Below are 18,694 nucleotides of genomic sequence, written 5' to 3'. Positions count from 1 at the left end.
GACGATTGCTGGGGTAGAGTTAACAGGTGCAGAAGCTGATTGCAGCTGTCTGAACAGAGATCAGCTACCTCACAGGGCCTTAGTCTGTACAGCTCAGTTTTGCGCACCAGGTATCGCATTTTCAGACTGAGCCATCTGTTGAAATGCTTTTAAGGTTGAGGAGAGAAATCTGACGAGCACATACTGAAGAAATAAATAATCTCTGGCCATAACATAAGCGATCCCATTTCCGCCATCTCACCCCAAATTGGATCTGTAGATCAACATACATTCAGATAGCATCACAGGACATTTGCTATCTCAAGCGTTCAACTCGAAACACCTTGTCAAAAGCACTCAATGGTTGCTGAAGTGATTCCAAGGTGTTATGATCTGGAATGCGCTGCCTGAAAAGGGCAGTGGAAGCAGATTCAATGATGACTTTCAAAAGGGAATTGGATAAATACTTGAAGGGGAAAAATCTGCAGGGCCATGGGGAAAGGGCAGGGGAGTGGGACTAATTGGATAGCTCTTTCAAAGAGCACGATGGGCCGAATGGCCACTTTCTGTGCTGTATCATTCTATGGTTTTATGTACACCAATGGATTCCATTCTGTGTGTGAAGATCTTCCTGACATTAGTCCTAAATTTGCTGTTCTTCATGTGTGACCCTGGACAACGAGCGTCAGCACCCTATTAGTCAGTGGAGTACATGCAGCAGAGTCCAGTTTTGACCTCGCCTCACCTCCACACACACACACACACACACACACACGGGACTCACTGGATAACAGTCAGCAGCAGGAACCCAACTGCAGCAACCAGCTGCAATCAGCAAACGCAGCCCAGACTGAGGATCGTCTAGTGTGATTCAGCTACTCACTCTGAGCCATCAGAAGCCACAAGCTGCCTTTTATTTTGTTTACACACTGAGTCTGATTCTAGCTGGGTCAGGATCTGAACACTTTGTACACAATGAATGATACACCTGGCAGTGTCAGATGCATCAAGGTGGAGATTTAATAGACTGTAAGTGTTGTTATGGCAAAAAACATAACAGATAAAACACCTGCAGTAAATTATCATCAGCTTGTCACTAAAGAGAAGACACCAGGTGAACCCCCGTAATCTAATAAATTTCCATCAGCAAATTAGATCAGGCTACACAGGACTGGGAAAGAGATTTCAAACCTGCTCATTTTTCTATTTGTTTTCTTATTTCACTTCCTCCTCCCCTTCTATTTCCTTCCTTCCCTCCTCCCCTAAGGTTCCTCCACAGATACTTGTGCTCTCCCCCACACCCCAATCCCCCCCATTACCTCATCCAAATGGACCTTCTTAATGTACGAGCCTGGAGAGAGTTTGAAGGCCGAGAGAATGCGGCAGGGGGGGATGGACACAACACACTCATCTTGGGCAGGGCCCAATCCTGTTCTCACCTGACGCGCGCGCGCACGCACGTTTTTCAGTCGGGAGCTGCGGATAGTGATCAGGAGTTGGAATGTCGCTGCTTTCTCTGCTCCCCAGCTTGAGGCACCTTCATTACTGCTGCCCTGTCTGAGATCAGCTAACTCAGCACGGATCAAAGGTGAACCTGGGACCTTCCTAGTCCGTATGGTTTAGCACCGCACTGCACATTACACAAGAGAATAAACAAACACTCTGTATGGAGCTAGCTGATCTCAGCTGGGAGAGTAGTGGCGTCTTTGTGCCTCTGGGCTAGGGTGGGAGGGAAATGACTAAAAATTAATAAAATCAGCCACGGCGACTGCACCTGATCGCTATTCAGTGACTCCTGCTTGGAAAGTGCAAAAAAAAATGTCAGCTCAGGACAGGATCAGGCACAGCTGTGATGCTCTCCACAGTCGAATAGGGCGCAGACACCCACTGCCCAACCCCATGCATGGAGAATGGTGAATTAGGCACAGTGTGAGAAGGTGCTCACTGCCCGTAGGACTGTTCCCTGCAGGGTTCGGTTCTCTTGTCGATGCCCCATAATACAGATTGAAAACTATGGTTACAAGTAAATTCCCCAGTGAATTCATAACATCGGTTACACAGACAACATCCCCTTGAATAATGCACCTCCGACCTCAACAAGATAAAAGTGAGAGGAAGGGATCTTTCACCATTTGTATTCAAGACCTAACAGTAAGTACTGGAGCTGGCTCTTTGCGGGTAAGTTTGAGAGACAGCTGCTATCCTACCACAAACGAATGCTGATTAACAAGAGTTGGTGGCGCTGCTTACAATAGATCCTTGGACCTGGTCTATAAATCAATGCACTGTCTGACCACGTGCTACGAACACTGTACTGATCTATTTACACAGGACGACAGCATCATCTGGTGGCAGAGGAACAGAATGACAAGAACTGCAATTCCCAGATTTGATTAAGAAATTAAAAAGCAAAAAATACTGCAGATGCTGGAAATTTTTTTTAAAAACAGAAAATACTGGGTGACACTCAGCAGGTCAGGCAGCATCTGTGGAGAGCCCGAGAGGGTGGAGGGATGTTACAGGTGAGCAGCTTATAAGGAGAGAGAGGGAAAAAAAAGGTCTGTAATTAGGAGGAGGATCGAAGACTTATTAAATGACAGAAGTGATAATGATGATACAAAAGGAGGCAGTAACGAGGCAAATTAGAGAAATAAAAGATGTAACCAAGACCCTGGGGATGTGTAAATGGTTACAGCAGGAAATAGAGGGCTTTCTATAGCAGCTCTCGACTCGGATGACAGCATATCGACCTGAAACTTTACACCTCCGCAGATGCTGAATGTTTACGGCAGTTTCTGATTTTAAAAAAAGATTTGCATTTATGTAGCATCTCCTGTCTCAAAAGCACCTACAAGACAATTTCTGATTTTGAACAGCACTGACCTGTATGTGGGCAAGCAAGGCTGCAATTCTGTAGCAGGAATAAGACCATTTATTCTGTTTTTGATGTTGTTGGTTAAAGGGGAAAATCTTAGCCAGGACACTGGGAAAACTCCCGAAGGCACTGAATCTTGCTGGGTACGCATCTTCTAACATGGGTATATAACGTAGATGGTGGGAGAGTTTGGATCACATACTTGCACTGCTGTGGTTTACAACGCAATCAAAATCCAAGATGGTGTTACAGCCCCGTGCAACACATGGCTCTCAGTCCTCATTACAAATTGATGTGGAATTGTCAAGGACATTAGATTCTCTTTTAAAGCTGCAGTGCCCAGACGCTCACCTCCCAACGGCTCAACTGCTTAAGGCAGAGAGCTGTATAGATAAGGAGGGTCGTTGGTTTGATTCCCAGTTTGTGCTAAGTTAACCGATCTCAGTGGTTGGGCTATCTAAAAAAAAAATCAAGTTTAGCAAGGACCCCTCTCTCTTGATCCAGTAACTCCTGTTGGGAAGTGACTTGTGTGAATTTTGAGTTAGGACAAGATCGCAGTCAGCTGTGCTGTCCTCCACAATTGAAAGACCCGCCGACAATCACTCTATAGGCTGCCACTTTGGTGAGCTAGAGGGGCCAGACCATCAGGGGGGAATTTACCGAGCTTCCACTCTGGGGATCAGATATCACAATCATGCCGTGCATCTTCCAGCAGCTGCCTCAAGAAAGTGCACAAGAACCCAAGGACAACATTTTGAATTAAAGGCTAGCTCCCCTACAGTTACTCTGTAATATTTTGATTTGGACTGGTTAAGATTTAGCATAATTTATAAAGTCTTACCAGCGCTGTTCATTCAAGGTGACCTCGCAGCTTTGAAAATGACAAAAGAGATTGATAAAGTTGATCCAAATTGTTTGTCCTGACTAAGATTTAAAAAAAAACATCATTTAAAAGTTAGGAGTAAAATCGAGGATTCAGGCTGGAGTATTTCACACAAAGAGTAATACACACAAGGAGTAAGGTACCGGTCACTGAAACAATTATAAACAGGTTGAAGAGTTTCTGGAGATAGAGGGATATAGTGAGAAGATGGGTAACGGGGGGGCCGACAGGCTAATTCATCATGCAGGACGTCACAGCCATGTTTGACCCTGTCCGACCATAGTTTCTGGCAGGGTGTCAGAATTGCAATCAGGATCAGGAACCCTGTCTGATGTTTCACCTCCGCTAGTCCAGGGATGCTGAGGTCCAGTGTGACACCCTAACTATTACCCTAGCTAAGATCAACTAGATCAGTAGGCTGAGCATTGAATTCCGGTCGGTCTGACTCAGTATCACAGTATGGGGTACAGTTGCCCACAGGTGCACCATAGGAGGCAGGCAGCCCCTTTTAAAAGGGATTTTACAACAGTGCTACATATCAAAGAGCTGCCTCTACCCTCCAGCATTTTACTCCAGGAAACCTGACCTGACTGAGATGAACCGTACAATTTCCGCAATTCTGCAAGTAGTGGGTAATTAGGTCTCCGTAATCAGTCAGCTGGATTTAACCCCATCTGTCCTAACATTACATCCTCGATCAACACCACCAAACAGATTCCATTTGCCGTTTGTCGGAACTTGCTGTGTCCAAAACCGACCGCTGCATTTACCTACATATCGACAGTCAATCTTCAAATTACTCCACTGGCTGTAAAGTGCTTGGGGATTCCCTGGGGGACGTGATAAGGTATGATATGTCTTTATCACACTGAAATGTATCACAGCAAATCCATCACCCCACTGCACCCCTATCCCTTCCCCATCTAGTATCCAGTTTGGCAAAAGGTACCAACTTACCTGCAGCTGGAAGACATGTCAGTACATGTTCAGGGAAATGACGACAAAAATGTCAAGATTCAGTAACTATTCAAACATTTAAAAAAATTAAGAGTCCACTGTAGCTAGCACCAAAGACCAGGGCTGTATACCAGAGGGCACTACAATACTGGAGTTGAAACTGCTCTTTTTTAGTTTTTGAACACATTCGCTTGATCACTATTTAACAAACAGATTAATACTACCACTAAAATAGCAGACAAAAGTATGCTGCACAATTTCAAGTTAAAGGTGCCCAACAAAGATTGGACTGGAACCCCTCACTTTTATAGCTTACATTAACATATTGTATGGCGTTAGTTACATAGAATTTACAGCACAGAAACAGGCCATTCGGCCCAACTGGTCCATGCCGGTGTTTATGCTCCACACGAACCTCCTCCCAACCCTACTTATCTCACCCTATCAGCATATCCTTCTATTCCTTTCTCCCTCATGTGTTTATCTAGCTTCCCCTTAAAATGCATCTATGTTATTCACCACAACCACTCCTTGTGGTAGCGAGTTCCACATTCTCACCACTCTCTGGGTAAAGAAGTTTCTCCTGAATTCCCTATTGATTTATTAGTGACTATCTTATATTTATGGCCCCTAGTTTAGAACACCCCCCACCGAGCAGAAACATCCTCTTTGCGTCTACCCTATAAACCCCTTCATAATTTTCAATCCTGCTTTGCACATACAGCCAATAAGGGGCGAGAAGATATTTCTTACAGACTGTTGTGTTGACTTTACAACATTACTCTCCAATAGTCCTCTTTCAGAATGCTGCTAGAATCCATTCCACTCTTGACTGTATAAAAGGTGATCCCGGCTGCAAATGGATAAGTGGCCTGTTAACATTTATCCTTTTAGGCTCACACACGATAGTTTGGTCGGCTAGCATCAGGATAGAAAGCTGAGAAAAATGAAGCATGGAAACTCAGCCGATGGTTGTCAACGGTACAGTGTTTAGAGAGGCTACAATGGTTTCTCCCAGCGAGGGAGGGGAAAGATGAGCCTGATTTTGCCCATCCCCGATTTCCATCGCTCCACCACTGGCGGCCGTGCCTTCAGCTGCCTGGGCCCTAAGCTCTGGAATTCCTTCTCTAAACCTCTCCGCCTCTCTCTCCACCTTTAAGTCGCTCCTTAAAACCTACCTCTTTGACCGAGCCTTTGGTCACCTGTCCCAATATCTCACTGGCTCGGTGTCATATTACGTTCCTGTGAAGCACCTTGAGATGTTTTACTACGTTAAAAAGCGCTGTATAAATGCACACTGTTGTTGGTCACTATCCAGTGACTCCTTCTGGACAACGTGGTCACCAGTGAGGACAGGATCTTCCGATATTTCTGCACACAGTGACAACAGCATCAAGCGCTCCCCGGTCGGATAAGCGATAAAGCTCCCTCCACATTGCGCTGTTAACTCATATGAGCCTACCCCTTCCCACTGCACCAATTCATTTTTCCACTGCCCACACCAAGTCCTTGAATGATATTAGTATAAATTACTGGTAGTTTTGCACCATGGATCCATGGTCCAAGCATCACAGTCTAGGTTCAAAGCTGGAATCCAGTGCATCATACAGTCCCATCCAGGGCCAGTTCAGAGTCTCGAAAGATACAGCGCCAAAGCTTTGAATCCCAAATAAATGGATTTGATTGATTTTGCTGGGTTCTAGTTCCACACATCTCAGCAGCCCCACTATCTCGCCCAAGTGACCATTCTTCACATTTTGCACCTAGACAGTGAATGTCAGCAGGCTATTGAACCACAGAGGGCATCAGCCAACATTCACACACCTACACTTTCCAAGAGGAGTCAATGAACAGCAGAGATCAGCTAACTAAACACAGACCGGGAACAGAACTTGGGATCTCATGGTCTGTGTGGGTGAGTGCTACGCTGGGCAACAGCTTGGCTTTGAAACATCTGCCTGAAGCTGCATCCCATCTCTCACACCATTTGAAAAGGCTAGGCAGGAAAGGGATCAATTGGAAAGTAGCAACTCAGAGCCAGCAACTGAATGTGAAACACCTGGTATTTATTGTACAAGCTTTTAATACAAGAAAATGCGTAACTAAAAAAAAGTATGTTTTCTAACTGCTGACAGGTGCGCAATATACTCCTAACTAGCACAAAGAACCATTACCAAAACATTTGTTTAAAAATAAAACACGCTGAACAAGCCCAGTCTTCGAAAAAACAGGAAAAGGTTGGCCACAGCTCACAGCGGAAAAAGTGAGCTCATATCTGGAACCCAGTTTTATTTTATTAACTTCTTTAAAAAATTAGGGTATGGTATCGCACCAAACATCCTTCGCGCTATATCCCACTGATGGACGCATTCCGCACAACCCGAAGATTCGCACGTGTACCGGGGAACCCGACTCTCTCATCAAGGGATACTTAGCAATTCCTGCAAGAAATAAAAAAAAGCACACATGGAAGTCAATCTTGATATTTTTTTTTAAAAAAGGCACGCATCTCACCTCGAGTTCAGAGCCGGGTCCACTGCTCTGAAACACACAGCTGTTTCACTCTGTCCTGCACAAGCCATGTGGGTAGCAGACTTGGGGACATTGACATTCAGTGGCTAATGCACAAAGAATTGATGCCCTTAGCAGTAGAGAGAAAAACTCATAAGTGGTTGAGTTTTCCTACATTTTTATATAAAATCAACTGCTTTTGAGGTTTCAGTAGTTTTCCGGTTATACACCAAACACAGAAAATCTACTGCCTAAACTTCAATAATAGTTGCCATGCTGGTCAATATACTGGGTTTCTGGTCAATATTCTTCACCCTCCCCTAAAAGTATTGACCATATAAAGAGTTAATGCTCTGCAGGTGCCCCGTTGCCTTCCAATGTATGCCTAATCAGTCCAAATTCACTTGTGAACCTTGGTAAGAGTGCATCAGAAGCCTAGTCAATAACCATGGGGAATCTCCGCCCACCCTGATCACCCACAGTCACCACACATATACTTCTAGTAGGGGGGCGCTGGACAGCAATCGGAAACAGGTACCCGATATTTCCCCTCCCTAACCCCAAGGATGCAGAGGCCTACATTACCAGCCCCAACTGAGATCAGCTAATTCAGCAGAAACCTGGGGGGGGAAATCAAACCTGGGGTCCTCTCGGTCGGTATTGAGCACAGAGGCTGATAGACGGTGGGGTGTGTGGGATCAGGAGAGGGGGAAGCCTTGCAACTCCACGTGCATTAGCCACTGAGTAAGTCCCACTGAAGCGAAGTCTGCAACGTCAGACACACTGCAGTTTTGAAAATGGATAGAGCCTCACCTTTGGATCAGAACATAGAGTATCGCGTACGGTCCACGTAGGTATTCCCCGCTGTGCTCGACACGTCATACGGAGATCTAGTGGGCATTGCCGCCGCAGTGACTTGTGTGTAATCAAACCCATATCCGGTGCTCGAGGCGGCCATGGGCGTTCGTCGCAGAGGGCTCCTATCCCGGTCGTAATAGGGAGGGGGCGGGGGCACAGCGTGCCTCCCGTAGGGGTCTAACCCGCCAGGGACGCAATCGCTCATCGCGGTGCCTACGGGTGCAAGCTGAGTCGGCCGCCGGTCAAAGTAAGGATCTCCCGTGGCCGCATACGGCTGCGCCGGATAGCTCTCGTAGTGATCAGCGACCCCGTACCGCTCGTCGTACACTGGCCGCTCTCCGTACGCCGACATGGGCCGCATTGGGTAAGGCTGGGGGTAGTCGCAAGGGTATCCACCATCGAAACCGCCGCGATCTTTTGGGCATTCCTTAGACCAGTGGCCCTCTTTACCACACCGGAAGCAGCCGTTTTTTTCACCCATCCCAGGTTGTGTCCGAAGCCGGCTCCTCGACAGCTGGGCATGGATCCGTTTGCCTTTGAAAACAAGACGCAAGAGAGTTTGCTCAGTGACATTTTTAACGCGGGCGCTTCCCCTGGTTCTGTTTAAACCCCATGCAACGGGGGGTGGGGGGAAACTGATTACAACTACCACAGGAGGAGGAGGAGAAGAGCAGGGCAGTCACCTTGCTGCAGGGGAGCCAAATAACCGCCATTTGGTGGAGGGGCGGTGGGAAAGAGAGGCACTAATCCTGTAAAATGTTTTGTTGATGAAGCTGAACAGGGATTTCACACACAGTTCTGAAATGCTAGCACGCGGTAATATGTGACGAGCAAGTCAAATGCCACTGTAAAATGAAGACTTAAAGAGGAAGGGAGGGAAGCACTTTGTTTAAAGTATTCCCCCATTCCATAAAGGAATGAAAATTCCTTAAAAGAATACGTTTCTTTTATTGGCAGAAGTCAAATTTCGTGAGCGGCACAGATCTGATCGGCTCCATAACCACCTCGGCCAGGGATAAAGAACACCCAGCTGATTGCGTGATTTCCTAGGTATGCGACAACAGGTACCGCAGCGTTCAAATTCATGCCCCCCTTCCTCCCCCCAGTTTTCTGTGGAGTTGTTCTGAGAATCATGGCTGAGCTTTCCATCGGTAGCATCATGTACTGGACTAGCAGAGGGGGGGACCCAATCTGACAGCTCTCCAGGAAGATCAGAAAATCTGACCTTTTAAAAAAAAACTTTACGTTCAATTTTTGTAAGTGGTTGGGGGGGGGTACCTTAAGGAAAAAGAAAATCCTTAGATATTGCTTCCCCGGGAGGGACACTAATGACTTTTAATACGCTTTTATCTTTGCAAGTCTCAATTAACCCGAGGGGGTGGGGTACAGGAAGAAGAGGAAAGTAAAACCACCTTGAGAATAGATTCTGAGCCAGACAGTGCGCAGAAACCAAACGTCAGTAGAAATTAATTAGCTCCGATTGCTTTTACTGATTCTACCTTCTGCTCCCTCACACTACTTGCTGCCCAGCAATTCATCGCAGGTCAGATTCAACGAGGACCATACTGACTGTCGATTTTCCACAAAGAAAACACAGAAGAAAATTTCTAAAAGGGGCGAAAATGGTGAGGTTTCCTTTAGGAGATTGCAGATCAGACAGATTGTGTTGCTGATCTGTTTCCCCCTCTAAGGACATTAAAGCCGTGGAACCCCACAAGATACTTCCACAGATGGCATCCGAGCAGCAGGACCTTGGCCGGGAATGAGTTTCCAAACAAGGACCAATAATCACGGTGGCCTGACTTGGGATGAGAATATTTGTCAGGCGCATCAAGTCAGAATGCAGCTACTAAGAACCGCGAGTCGTCACTGGGTCTTTGTAAAGCATTAATGGTGAGCATGCAAGACTTTTACACCACGTCCACTTGAGCGTACAGCAGTAGTGTTACGGATTCTTGAGTTGTGCCTGGAGTCAGCAGCGTGAGCTAAGCACTGGTGTGAAGGACTGATCTCACTGTGGCAGGGATTGAGATGATGAACTAAGAGCGTTACACAAGAAGCATCTCGACTTCAGCTTTCCCACTCTGTACCGATATCAATACACCAAATCAGAGATGATCAAGCTTTTATCCGTGTGGGCACCATGGAGCCTAAAGAAAGTTTAAATCCACGTTCCCATTAATTTGCAGAGATCTCAAGCTGCTAATACCAACAGATCTTGATGCTCTGATTTAGCATTTATTCAACGGTGAGGCAAGTGTTAAGAACAGCCCTTTCAAACTTCCAGGCTCAGGAATTCCACGCGGAACAAACCAGCAAGTAAGAAATACGAGCGCGCACAGGGCCGAGTTACCCAGACTTCGAGGATCGCACCGCGAGCGCCTGTTGGCTGCAGATTGGACACGCCTATACTAAATAACACTGGTGACAACGCCAAGAACTTGAAGGCCCGGGGGGGGGGGAATGGGACAAGAAACAGGAGTTAGGGATAGACGATAGAAAACCACTGCTCCCTCGTTGCACTCTTACATGCCCCTCAAGCGAATGGGAGACAGCGGGCCGGTTTTAAAATGATCAGAGAATTTTCCTTTTTAAAAAGACTAACAAAAAAAAGCCTCATAGGGCATTTCTCAAACATTTATGATGATGAGCCACAGAACTGCTCGCGACAGGCTTGTTGGGACTAATGGCCTGTTCCAAAATTTGTAGGCATCTATAGCCATACAACCACAATCAGGTGAGCAATTTAAAGATCACCAGCCACAGGGGCAGGTAAGATACAAGGACATTACTTTAAACCTGCCCTAAACGGCGTCAGTCTGCACACTGCAGGTCTGACGTGACACTTGCATGTGTTCTCTAGCATAGCGCGGATTCCATCTTCTCCCCGACATACAGCACACAGTCAGTCACCTAGGTCACGTACAGACAAGTGAATAAAGTTTTTCTGTGGAGGAGCCACTGAGGATGAGATGATTGCTTTTCACATTATACTTTGCAAACACAGCTGTAAGTGTTTTGAAGTACTCTGTTTGTTCCTTTCCAAAATGGTGGTCCGCATTAAACCAAAGTTCTCCGATTGCAAACGCTGTGCTTTGTACCTGACCCGAAAAATCCCAGGAGGCTATGACAGGAAGCTGCAGCGTTACCAGTCACAAACAACGCAGCAAGTTACTCTCACAATAATAAGCATTAAATAAATTGGAACAGCAGCAGAATTGCTGTAACTGAAAACGCCAATTCTGTTACCAACAACCAATAGAATCAATTCACAGCCACACACTTAAATTTTACAGGGTCACCATTCAAGAAACAATAAAGGTGGAGCTGGGGGTAGGGCTGTATGTCATTCCCCTTTCGTGAGGTGGCTGGAGTTATTTCTTTCCCCCCCACCGACACCCCCCTCTTTTCTCACTAATTTTCTCCAGAAGGTTTTGACTCCTTGCTGAAGACAGCTCCAGACACTGGTCACCTTCCAGTACCTCAATCCAGCTGTCACCATTCATGGTTGAGCCTAGGCAATGAGTGACAGCAGGCTATTCGGCTGCAAGGGGCATCACAGCCGAGCCAGATCCTCTTTAACCACCATCCGCGCACTTACCAGCAGAAGTCACTGGTCTCTGGATAGCGGTCGGGTGCAAGAACCCTGGCTGATTTTCCCTTTGCTAAGCCAAATGTAATAACACTGCTTCTGCAATGACCAGGGATCATTAACTACACCCTTCCTGATCGTTGTGGCTTAGCCAATCCCTCGATAAACCTGCCAAGCCACAAGGGGAGCATCACTCAAGTTATTTCAAAGTTGCATAGAGAGTTTTTTGGAAAAGGGCCAAGTTTCATTCTGCGCTCACTGCGCCAGCAGGAGATCCAACAGGGGTTGGGCTGCATTACAGATTGGGACCCGCGATCGAGACCCTCTGCCCTGTAAACAGAGCCTTGTGGGGTAATTCCACAGTCCTGCACTCTCAGTAGGAAGCTACACTCACAGGAAACGTGGACTAGGGAAAATCAGGGAGACGACGTCGGAACTCTATCTCCCACCTGTGCTCTCTTCCAGTGCGTGGACCCCACTGGGACGCAGGATCGATGAATTGCCCCTTTAATGTAGAGACGTCACATCATTGTACAAACCACTCGTAAGCTCACATACTGCGCTCCTGAAAGAACATTCTTGATCTGCTCTTGTGGGAGGCAGCAATCGGGAGTGCACCCGAGGACAAATCGAGAACCAAATGCCAAATAAAAACAAACGTGGCAGTTTGTCTACAAACCACTGTGTAAAAGCAGCAAACATCAACGCAATCTCAGCACTTACAATTTCAATCTGACTGATGCACAATTTTTTTTAGTGGTTGACACAAACATTTGATACTGAAAACTGCTGAACTGCTGAACAAACAAAGCCTCCCACCACCCCAATTATCATCATTTATCTACAGATGGCTAGATTTTTCACGTTTCTGGCTGATGTAACTGGGCTGTCATTTACAAAAAGTTATTTGCCTAATGTTTGCTGGTTAAAATATCCTCTCAAACAGTTTTCTCCCCTCCTGGATGTGCCAATTCCTGCTGTGGTACAGCATCTCTCTCAAGGGGCCATTTGCACTTGCAAGTCTAGACGATGGGTGTCAACAGGCTATTTTACAATGGAGGGCAACACAGCAGAGCCCAATCCTATCGTAGCTATATGTTCATTTGTTCTTTCCAGCAGGAGTCTCTGGACTGGGAACCCAGGGCGATTTTCTCTTCACCTTCAAATCCCCCTCTCCCTCAGGTGAGCCAAGACCATACAGCACCCTCAGCTGATGTCAGGTAACTCAGGGCACACTGGGAATTGACCCAGGCTCCTCTGGTATGTACAGTTCAGCGATAGACCAGAGCAGTGATTAGACCATCAAGGGTGCTCATCATTTTAAACATTGCTATCCGAGCACTGTACTTTTCGTACAGCCTGTGTTATATTTACAGCAGTTGTTTATGTGCAGTCAGCCATTGCTGCAACGGCCAGCGCCCAGAATAACCTCACAGCCTTCGAATAAAGCCCGAAACGCACCAAATGAAATTGGAGGCAAACACCCCCTGCTTTGAAAACATAGAACCAATCAATGGATAGACATGACAGAAATTACAGTGAATGAACCACTTGTGAATTGGTACTCAGCAGCATCACAAAATGAACCCATCACTACTCATTTATCCAAAATGCTAGGCAATGCTAAGCAAAGTTAATCATGTCTGGAAGAAAAGCTACCTGACCCTCAAGTTCCACAGAGTAATTCATACATTCTCCCCTAATTTCCTGAAGGACAGAATGCAACTCCAGGCCTGCTAGCGGCTCTCAAATACCTTGCCCAAAATAGCCTGTCTTCACCTGTGGGCCTAGACGCTCGAGTATTGGCAACCTATTCAACTGTGGGAGGAATCAAAACCAAACTCAACCCTATGCTCAACGTGTGCACTTTCCGGCTAAAGGTCACTGGATAGTGATCACGAGCTGACAGGGGTTTACCCCACTCCCCCAGCCCAGGAGTGCTCAGGCCAATAATACTGGGCTAACCAATTGTTTCTATGCTGTACATTCTATGTAATTCCCAGGCTATTTGCCAACTCAGCATAGACTGGGAATTTGAAGCTGGACTTTTATGATGGGTGGCTCAATGCTACACTGGCTGGTGCCTTCACCTAGCGATCCATCAGGAACAAAGAGAACAGTCAAACAGCAACTAGATACTAGGAAAACCATGGGTGTCGATGTAGAGATGAAGACAACTGGTATCAGTGTTAGGACGTGGAAACTGCAAGACATTAACAGTTCAAAAAGTACTTTCTCTTAAAAGGAAAATTCTATTGGTTTTTTTCCTGAGTAGAGGGTGGGGGAGAGAAAGGAGAGAGGCTGATGCATTTTTTTAAAAAATGTTTGCTTTTTCCCTCATTTCCACCCACAACAACTCACAGGGAGAACCATGAGATTCTAAACCAAAAATGACATTAGTCAGTACTGCAGTGGTGCCCTTGCCGGGTACGGTCAGTACTCCTTGCAATCCTCCAGCTACTTCACCTTTAAACTCAGTGCCATCTAACCCTCGGATGGCTTCCATTGCATCCTCCTCCCTCTCCATGTGCACAAAGGCGTAGTCCTTGACAATGTCGCACTCGATGACAGGCCCATACTCTTCGAACCTGGCCCGTAGTTCCTGGTTTGTGCACTCGGCGCCGATGTTGCTGACATGCAGCTTGGTCGAGGTCTTCACCTTGCTCTTGCTGGCCTCGACGTTGATGGGGAGCCCGTGGAGCTTGTGATGGTGCAGGTTCTTGATGGCCTCATCTGCCGCCTCTTTATCCTCCATGTGCACAAAGCCATAATTCTATCAAACGAAAACAATTGTAAAACATTTCATTTTCAATCCTCTTCTCCAGCCCCACCAACCCTGAACGAGAGGATGGATACGCAGCCACCTAATTCCCTGATCTGTCTTTTGCACCACGCCGTGACACCTCATGCTCCATTTCACATTTTATCACAACTGTGAGCTCTTTACCTCCATTGTTCCTACAATCTACAGACGTGTCCCAGCCTTTAGTCTTCTGTTTATGTGCATGCTACAAAACCCCACAGAGAAGACATAAAACATTTAAAACCAATGTTCCCATTAAACTGCATATAGCTCAAGCGACTGCAACTAACGCACTGTGCTCAATACGGGGCTCCATACGACAGAGAGGATATTGAAACTTTAGAGAGGGTGAAATGCCTATTCACTGGGATGCTGTCTGGTATGAGGAAATGCAACACAAAGACTTGGAAAAATTGGGTCTTTTTCATTGGAACAATGCAGATTACAGGGTGATACAATAGAAGGGTTTAGAATTATGAAAGGATGGGACAAGGTAAATAGAATCAGAGTTGCGGTTTCAAGAACGAGGGGCCATAAATACAAGATTAAATGCAAGAGATTTAGAACAAAGGGCAGGAGAAACTTTTTCACAGAGTTGTGAGACTGTGGAATTCACTTCCAGAGTTAGTGGTTGAGGCAGAAACTATGTCAACATTCAAGATTAAATTGGATAGATGGATGAAGCAAAAGGTGTTGAAGGCATATGGGAACAAGGTGGGTAAACAGTGACGTGGACTGATTGGGTCGAATGGCCTGCTTCCGTGTTGTATTTCTACATGTATCTTGGAGTTCCGATTTAGGCAGTCACAGCCTTAAGAACATCCCAATTTGAGCACATAAAATTCAAAAAGGATAAACGAGCAAAAGAAATCAAGCTTTTTACAGACTCCAGTACATTTACAGTGTTATCCCTCTGGCTGAGGCCAATGGCAGCATCCTGCTGCTTATCCACAGTCCCCACTCACAATTACCACTGCCACCCAACTTCACGCCCATCCATAATACCACCCCCTGACTGAACGTCTTCAGCCTGGCGTCGTGACCGTTACACTAAAACTAGTAACTTATGTAACTACGGAATGATATCCCTCCTTCAACTCTCCGTGGTTTTTACTACAGTTAACCACCATCCACTACCTGTCCTGCACAGTCCATTTCTGTGGCAGCAATCCGGTCTCCAAATAATTAACACATCTCCGCCAATGGCTCCTCCACTGTCTAGGCTGCAATCAATCTGATGTGCCTCATTATTGGCCCACTTCTATTCCCTGTCTACATGCTGCCTCTCTATAGCCATGCCCATAAACACGGGGTCAGCGCCTATGTGTAGCAAGGATATCTAGCTTTATCTCTCCACTACCACCATGAGCTTCCGACATCAAGTCATAAATTAACTTTCTCCACCTTAACGGTAACAAGGCCAAAGTCATCTTATTCAACACCCCACCCCCCACCCAAAACTTCATACTAATGTCTGATTCCATCCAGAGAAATAGCACCCTCAATCTATCCTGGTGCATGTTGTTGTATCCAGTGACTTCATACTATGTGCACCTTTGTGCGCAAGCAGAGAAATAGGAATGAGCTTGGCTGTGATTTGATTTGTGAATGAATGTAAGGAATCTTACAACACCAGGTTATAGTCCAACAATTTTATTTTAAAATCACAAGCTTTCGGAGATTATCCCCATCGTCAGGTGAATTTTGGCAGGCCATGATCAAATGGTCTGCCAAAATAGGAACAGGAATAAGCCATTGAACTCCTCGGGCCTGCTCCGTCATTCAATTAGATCAGGGCTGATCTGCACCTCAACTCCATTTTAACTGTCTCGGCTCAAACATAAACAATGGCCACTTGGATAATTACGAGTATTCAAAGTGAAGAAAGCCTCTCTACATATCGCAAAACCATTCCATTTCAGACTGCAACTCCAAACCAGCCTGAAATCACCCTAACGTCAGGAAAACATTCTGTTTTCAGCTCTCGGGCCAATATGAATTTGACCACTGCAATTAACCAAATTTGATCCACCAAGCACGAAGGGTCCAGCCAGACAGGCCGCACTGTTGTTTTCCATCAGATAAAGAAAGACTTGCATTTATACAGCGTCTTTTACAACCTCAGGACGTTCCACAGCGCTTTACAGCCAATGAAGCACTTCTGAAGCGTATTTGTTGTTACAATGAAGGAAACATGGTTGCCAATTTGTACACAGTAAGGTCTCACAAATATCATGATGTGGAGATGCCGGTGATGGACTGGCGATTTGAGAACCTTCCACTCATTCACCTGACGATGGGGATAATCTCCGAAAGCTTGTGATTTTAAAATAAAATTGTTGGACTATAACCTGGTGTTGTAAGATTCCTTACATTCATTCACAAATTATCAATGAGATAATGACCAGATCATCTGTCTTAGGTGCTGGTTAAGGGATGAATATTGGCCAGGATACTGGGGAGAACTCCGCTGCTCTTCTTTGAATAGCACCATGGGATCTTTTATATCCACCTGGTGGCAGACGCGGCCTGGGTTTAATGTCTCATCTGAAAGGCGGCACCTCTGACAGCGCAGCTCTCCCTCAGTCCTGGCACTGAGGAGTGTCAACCTAGATTTTGTGCTCAAATATCTGGAGTGGGACTTAAACCCACAACCTTGACTCAGAGGCGAGGGTGCTACCCACTCAGACACACTTTTAAAGTTCCTATGTGAAGTGAAACTCACTCAAAAGGTTGGCAAAAATTGATAAACAAAAACTGGTAAGAAACTAATGGCGAGACTATTATGTTTTTCCATTAAAGATTAGACTTTCATTTTAAGCCAATATGCTTCAATGTTGTTTGTGACACTCTTCATGGGATTCTCTTTCCCAATTTTCTCCCCTTCTATGCTGAAGGCAGACTCAAGGAAATTATGAAACAAGATTATACATTTGTTTTCTGAGGAGAGGGAAACTCTTTGTACTAAAAGTAGTCCCCCAGACTGGTGCAACCAGCTCCGTGGATTGAGATAATGACCCTGCCTCCATAGAGCTCATTCAGAGTCGTTGGGGAAGGATTTCACTGCAACACCTTTACAACCATATCGGTCCGTCTCAAACTCTGTTCCCCTTGAGTTACTTCAAAAAAAAGTCTCTCTAGTTTCCGCCTGAAGCCCCACGCACCGAGGACAACTTAATAGTTTAAACCCATTTATTTATACGCTTTAGACCGTCTGCCTCTCACCTTGATGATGTCGCACTCCGTCAGTTTGCCGTACTTCTCGAACAGCTCCTTAATCTCTTCCTTCGTCGCTATGCGCGGCAGATTCCCGATAAAAATTTTTACCATTTTTTTTTAAAAAAAGGAAAATGTACGAATCCTAAATAGTTTTTCAACCACCACTTTTATTCCTCCCACCCAACGGCTTTGCACAAGATGGCGGCCCCTACGCACTTGGAAAAATTCAAACATCCCGCCCCCCGCTACCATGTGATTGGCTCATTACCCAATCACGCTCTCGCTCTGATTGGTCCACCGCGCGGTCACTCATCGAAGCTTCTCATTGGAAGCTTCGCTCGTCTGACAGGTTCGTGCCCGACGGCAGCACCTGATTGGCCAGTTCTTCTGTCAATTAACGGTCTCGGTCTCGCCCCCGCCCCCGCCCCCTTTCCCGCCAGCCCAGGACTGGAGACTTGATAGGTTGAAGAACTTTGCATTTATATAGCGCCTTGCACGACCTTCAGAGATCCCAAAGTGCCTCACAGCCTATGAAGTACTTTCTGATATGTTGTCGGTGTTGCAACTCTGCAGCCGATTTGTGCACAGCAAGCTCCCACAAACAGCAATTAAATAAATGACCAAATAACATCATTTAGGTGTTGGCTGAGGGATAAATATAATCATAGAATGGTTACAGCTCAGAAGCAGGCCATTCGGCCCATCAAGCCTTTGTTGGCTCTCTGCAAGAGCAATCCAGCTAGTCCCACTCACCCGCTCTTTCCCGTAGCCCTGCAAATTTTTCTCCTTCAGGTGTCTATCTAATTCCTTTCTGAAAGCTACAATTGACTGTGTTTCCACCACCCTTTCAGGCAATGCATTCCAGATCCTAACCGCCGCTGCGTTAAAAAGTTTTTCCTCAGGCCGCCTTTGGTTCTTTTGCCAATCACCGCAAACCTGTGTTCTCTGGTTCGCGACCCTTCCGCCAATAGGAACAGTTTTTCTTTATTCACTTTTTCTAGACCCTTCATGATTTTG

General features: G+C 46.0%; 1 protein-coding gene across 3 annotated transcripts; it reads right to left on the bottom strand.

Annotated features, from left to right (window-relative positions):
• Positions 1-6,739: 6,739 nt before the first annotated feature.
• Positions 6,740-17,912, bottom strand: LOC137306411 (RNA-binding protein 4B-like). 3 transcript variants are annotated; one of them, XM_067975589.1, is made up of 4 exons: positions 17,684-17,912; positions 14,122-14,428; positions 8,378-8,597; positions 7,042-7,135 (listed from the first exon to the last, which is right to left on the bottom strand). In XM_067975589.1, the coding sequence occupies exons 1-4, from the start codon at positions 17,786-17,788 to the stop codon at positions 7,126-7,128; spliced, it is 642 nt and encodes a 213-aa protein (XP_067831690.1). In that variant the 5' UTR covers positions 17,789-17,912; the 3' UTR covers positions 7,042-7,125. The 3 variants fall into 3 exon arrangements, with proteins under 3 accessions (XP_067831691.1, XP_067831690.1, XP_067831689.1); XM_067975588.1 differs by having other exon boundaries at positions 7,046-7,135; positions 8,019-8,597; XM_067975590.1 differs by lacking the exon at positions 8,378-8,597 and having other exon boundaries at positions 6,740-7,135.
• Positions 17,913-18,694: the final 782 nt, after the last annotated feature.

The sequence above is a fragment of the Heptranchias perlo genome, chromosome 43 (assembly GCF_035084215.1).
Source record: "Heptranchias perlo isolate sHepPer1 chromosome 43, sHepPer1.hap1, whole genome shotgun sequence".
NCBI classification, from domain to species: domain Eukaryota; kingdom Metazoa; phylum Chordata; class Chondrichthyes; order Hexanchiformes; family Hexanchidae; genus Heptranchias; species Heptranchias perlo.
This window is presented reverse-complemented; position numbering and strand designations above follow the sequence as displayed.

Coding starts and splice junctions, on each gene's coding strand:
- LOC137306411 (XM_067975588.1), bottom strand. CDS start 17,788: ATGGTAAAAATTTTTATCGGGAATCTGCCGCGCATAGCGACGAAGGAA. Junction 14,429..17,683: donor CGGAGTGCGACATCATCAAG/GTGAGAGGCAGA, acceptor TTCGTTTGATAG/AATTATGGCTTTGTGCACAT. Junction 8,598..14,121: donor AGATGGCACTGAGTTTAAAG/GTGAAGTAGCTG, acceptor TTGTTTTCAAAG/GCAAACGGATCCATGCCCAG.